We start from the raw sequence: 4,964 nt of genomic DNA, 5'->3' as shown, positions 1-4,964 counted from the left end.
AAAAAAAAAGTGGACAAGGAATGGATGCAGCCCAAGATGAATAGTAATTATGCTCTAGACTTGCAACATCCCAACCTTTCTTCACCACCGCCCTTTTAATCAATCAGTCAACTGTGCGGACAGTGTCTTCCAGAAATTCATTCACGGGGCCTTTTGGCAATATAGGGCGACCCGTGAAAATCTGAAGTTATTTCTCTAGACTAGATACTCAGTACTAAGGATGCAATTTACAAGTTGGGACGGGCTGGTTTGGGGGTGGGGAGCAGAATCTAACAAAGGCCAGCTTCTGTGTAGGTCGACCAGAAAAGAAAGGGAGAGAGCAGGTAACAGGCCTTGTGGTCCTTGGGTCCCTTCTGAGTAGTGAGAGAGGAACACAAAAGGACCACCAGAAGAATCCGCAGGATTTGGTGGGGTGGGCTGGGGACCATAGAGGGTCTCTCCGCCTCTTCCTAGAGCGGCCCGCAGCTCCGCGGCTAGCAGCCCGCACTTCCGGCGGGCGAGGCGCGAGGCGAGCACCGTGGCGGCCTGCGCGGTGAGTACGCGGGGCCTGCGGATCGGCCTGGGCCGGGATCGGGTCGGTTCGGGCTGCGGCGCTGCACGGAGCCGGGCGGGTGGCCTCGGGCTGGGATCGGCCTCGGGCTGGGCGCCTCCGCTCGCCGCGGAGGGGAAAGACTCCATTGTAGGAGTGGGTAGGCTGCACCGGGCCATTGTGAGCGACTTGGAGGGAAGCGGCGGACGCTTTGTTGCTGCCGTAAGTGGGTGAGGAAGCTGCTGCACGCCAGCTAGACGGGTCCCCGGTACCGGAGCTCCATCACCCAGCTTTACCGAGCCTCTCCCCTACTGGGGACCTCGATCAGAAAACCGGACTTGACGTTAGAGGAGGGGGCGATAGACTCCCCAGGTCGGACAGTGAGAAATCGGGCCCGGAGGCGGCTCCGGGGTTGGGATGGGGCTATGGGGCTGTGTTTACGAACCCACGAAAGGAGGTTTTAAATCAGCTTTATTTTAAAAATAAGAGCACACATAGGCTACCTGTAAGTACGATTACTTCATCCATAGGTAGATTCCATAATCGATCAGTTTGCAACCAGTTGTGAGTTCCTCGGTATTTAAGTGTTTAAAAGTGTATGATAACCATTGTAGCTATTTATTGAGTACCAGGTACCCCACACAGTGTCTCCTGTTTAGGAGGTGGTCTGTACATCACGGAGACGGTTATGGGCAGTGATCGCTGTAGATGTGTGTTATATGCACTTTGCTCTTTCTGTTGCTGCAATTGTAGCAGATAAAACTGTTAAACACCCAGGAAAAGCCCCTGGGCACTCTTATGCCTGGAGGGTTATTATACAACAAAATCAAGGCGAAGGAAAAAAAAGGCAGGAAAAAATGTCGTTTGTGCTTTTATTTACTTACTTTAACTGCTTATGTGCAAGGAAACTCAGGACAATTACCTGCAAGTAGGCTTTCCATCTGACCTAAGACACTGAAAGTCCAATGACTGGCTTTGCAGGCCTGAACACCTCCCACACCGTCACCTATTTGGAATTTGTGTGTGTGGAAGGGGTTGTTTTGACAGCCTCCAGACAGCCTTAAATGTAATCCAATAAACTTATTTTAGAACTTTTGATTGTGCTTCCCTCTTCCTTTCCTATAGTCTAGGAAAGGAAGAATAAAGTGGTTTTTTGTTTTGTTTTTTTCAGATTTTTCTCACCTAGTATTTTCTGAATAAGACTCTTGGGAAACATTTAATTCTTTTTACTGATTAGCTTCTATTTTCAACACAGCTTGCTAGGTTATCATATACAAAAATAGCCAAGCAAATAAGGATAGATAGAAATCTATGGTGTTGTAATATAATCTGTCATTTCTTTCAAATTGAATATCTTACGTAGCAGCTATTAAATGAGAAATTTAGCACAGTCGATATTGACCCGAGATGCTGTGTGGTAGAGATTGATCATCTTTTGCAGTTATTTGTGTATCCTCTCTGAGACTTTATCTTACTTTTACTTCTTAGTCCTTCAGAATACTCTCTGTGGCTCCTCCCTAACACGTTTATGTTTTTCTTCATCTTCTCTTTTGCCTGTCCAAACTCAATAAAGTTGCAAATTGATGGTGATATTTATTAAGCTTAACTTCTGGAGTTAGAATCACCTAACAAGCGCTTGTCTCTTAAAAGTGCATCATTTCATTTGTATCGGGTGTGCTTTGATGACATATGGATGCAGTTTTGATAGATTGAAGAGGTGTTAATGCTGAATTAATAGTTGATCTGTATTTTTCTTTTTCTTCTACAGAAGGAAATTCTGAGTTGCGTCACTCTGGGATATGAGACCTTAGTTCAGAAGGCAGTAGGATCTCTTGACGAGACATTTGCCTGCTTACCATGAGGTTAGGAAAGCCCAAAGGGGGTATTTCTCGAAGCGCAAGCCAAGGAAAAACCTACGAGAGCAAGCGCAAGACAGCCCGCCAGCGACAGAAATGGGGGGTGGCCATTCGCTTCGACTCAGGCTTGAGTCGACGGAGAAGAAACGTGGATGAGAAGCCTTACAAGTGTACTAAATGCTCCAAGAGTTTCAGTCAGAGCTCCACGCTTTTTCAGCATAAGAAGATCCATACTGGGAAGAAATCTCATAAATGTGCCGATTGTGGGAAAAGTTTCTTTCAGAGTTCTAACCTCATTCAGCATCGGCGGATCCACACTGGGGAAAAGCCCTATAAATGTGACGAGTGTGGAGAGAGATTTAAGCAGAGCTCCAACCTCATCCAGCACCAGAGGATTCACACCGGCGAGAAGCCCTATTGCTGCGATGAGTGTGGCCGGTGCTTTAGCCAGAGTTCCCACCTCATTCAGCACCAGAGAACCCACACCGGAGAGAAACCCTACCAGTGTGAGGAGTGTGACAAGTGCTTCAGCCAGAGCTCCCATCTGAGGCAGCACATGAAGGTGCACAAAGAAAAGAAGCCACATAAACGGGGCAAAAATGCCAGGGTGAAAACTCACCCGGTGTCCTGGAAAAGGGGCAAAGGGAGGAAGGCGGTGGCTGGGATCCGCCAGGTAAAGGGAGCCACTTCCAGCCTTTTTAAAAAGAAGAAGTGAAAGGTAGAGGTGAAAGCCACTCCTAAGAGAGGATGCTTTACAGTAGAGCACTTAGATACCGCGCCTCCCTAGCATGGAGACTTCAGGAGTTTCATGACAATGGGCTGAAACTCTGAGTCTAGCTGCCCTCAATTCCTTTAAAAATAAATAAATTTATGTGACATGGAGCAGAAAGAACTGAAACAATAGTTTGGTAAGAATTTAATATCCTTAGCCTCGGCTGACATCTCTTCCCTCCATTTCGATAAAAAACATCATGTTTTCATGATCCACTGGTGTGCCAATGATAACTCTTTATTTTTAGGAATTTCTGAATACGAAATCATTAAAGAAAGAAGGAATGAGTTTTCAGATTCTAGGATCGACTATATTTTATGTTTTTAATGTTTTGTAGTTTATTAACCATTAGTATCAGCATTGACTCAGTATTTGACATAGTAAAATGCATTCAAGTTCATAGATTTTGTTTTGGTTTTTTTATTAGTGTATATTGTACGAAGTAATGAGTTTCATTTTCTCTAATGTGTACGACGCATCTGTATGATGTGCTTTGACCACACCCACCCGTTACCCTCGCCCCACCTCCTCCTGGTCCTCCTTTTCCTCCCAGAGTTCCCCTCCACTTAAAATGTTGCCCCTAGATTCTGTGAATGAAAGACAACGTATTTGGTTATTTTTCCGCATCCACTTTCCTGTGTTTACCGTAATTTTCTAGTTCAATCCATTCTTCTCCAGGCAACAGGATTTTGGCTTTTCTTTTTCGACTCACAGTTTATTGTGGTGTTTGAGGACTTTAGCGACAACCCGCTTTTGTTTGTTTCTTTCCTTCTGCTATGTTAGTAAAGGGTGAGAAGGTCTCCATATGGCTTTTTTTGGTTGTTTTTTTTTTTTTTTTTTAAACCATATTCTTAGAGATGTAAAAGCATCCAAAGTGAGAACCTGCAGACCTCCTCCTCCTGACACCACTCCTTGCAATGCTGGTGCTGTCACTGTTCTGTCACTTGCTTTCTTGAAATGGGAATGGTTTGTGTTGAATCATGCCAGTGGCCTCACAGCGTCTGCATGAATAAACTGTTACCAAGAAACCTCGACTTACTTCCAGCTAGAGGACTACAATGTCATAGACTGAGCTTTGAACCACTGACTGAAACAGATGTTGGTCTACAAGTTACTGGCCAGCACACTGTAGCCCTGTTAGAACTTAGCTTTTTTTTTTTTTTTTTTTTACTTTCTAGCAATTGTTTATGAAGAGTAGGATACATCCTTCTTCCAATGTCAAGCATATGTTCCTGATCAGCCTTCAGTTCACTTTTGTTTATTGAATGCTAATGTTTTCTGATTTTTATAATATCAGTTCTTCCTGTATTAATGACAATTATCCTTAAAAATAAAGATTGAGATAGTTTCGCATATTACTATCTATTTTTCTTCTGGGAAATTGTTTTCAGTGAGTTAAAAAACCAGTCACAGCTTATCTGCTCTTCGTGATTTTTTTTTCCAGATCTGAGCTTCACCTCCCTCCTACAACCACCACCCCACCACCCGAGTTTTAATGGAGAGCCATAGTGTGTGGCCCATTGACAGTAGTTACATCCAACAGTGTATCCAAAGTGTCTTATAAGGCTTTTGCAGACATCTGTTATGAAAGACTTGATCCTTGACATCCTGTTGTAGCTAAATCTGTATAGCAGGGATGCATCCATGTGGCCCTAGTGAGCATGTGTCAGTCTTAGGTTTGTGTCTGAGATAGCTTCTTGGAGAGGAGGCGGGAACACAGGACTAACACACCATTTTCTTAAGTCCTGTGAATTGCCCATTCTGGTGACAACCACAGTAAGGGCCTCTCTAGTAGTTTTGATAGCTT

General features: G+C 44.4%; 1 protein-coding gene across 3 annotated transcripts; it reads left to right on the top strand.

The window, feature by feature from the left end:
• The first annotated feature begins 460 nt into the window (after positions 1-460).
• Znf22 (zinc finger protein 22) lies at positions 461-4,512 on the top strand. 3 transcript variants are annotated; one of them, XM_021190533.2, is made up of 2 exons: positions 461-532; positions 2,298-4,512. In XM_021190533.2, exon 2 carries the CDS (start codon positions 2,387-2,389, stop codon positions 3,098-3,100), a length of 714 nt encoding a protein of 237 aa, XP_021046192.1. In that variant the 5' UTR covers positions 461-532; positions 2,298-2,386; the 3' UTR covers positions 3,101-4,512. The 3 variants fall into 3 exon arrangements, with proteins under 3 accessions (XP_021046192.1, XP_029391556.1, XP_029391557.1); XM_029535696.1 differs by lacking the exon at positions 461-532 and adding an exon at positions 733-751; XM_029535697.1 differs by lacking the exon at positions 461-532 and adding an exon at positions 884-901.
• Positions 4,513-4,964: the final 452 nt, after the last annotated feature.

Source organism: Mus pahari, chromosome 2 (genome assembly GCF_900095145.1).
Source record: "Mus pahari chromosome 2, PAHARI_EIJ_v1.1, whole genome shotgun sequence".
Classification (NCBI taxonomy): Eukaryota; Metazoa; Chordata; class Mammalia; order Rodentia; family Muridae; genus Mus; species Mus pahari.
This window is presented reverse-complemented; position numbering and strand designations above follow the sequence as displayed.

Bases quoted from the DNA above. Each gene is read 5' to 3' on its own strand.
- Znf22 (XM_021190533.2), top strand. From the start codon at position 2,387: ATGAGGTTAGGAAAGCCCAAAGGGGGTATTTCTCGAAGCGCAAGCCAA.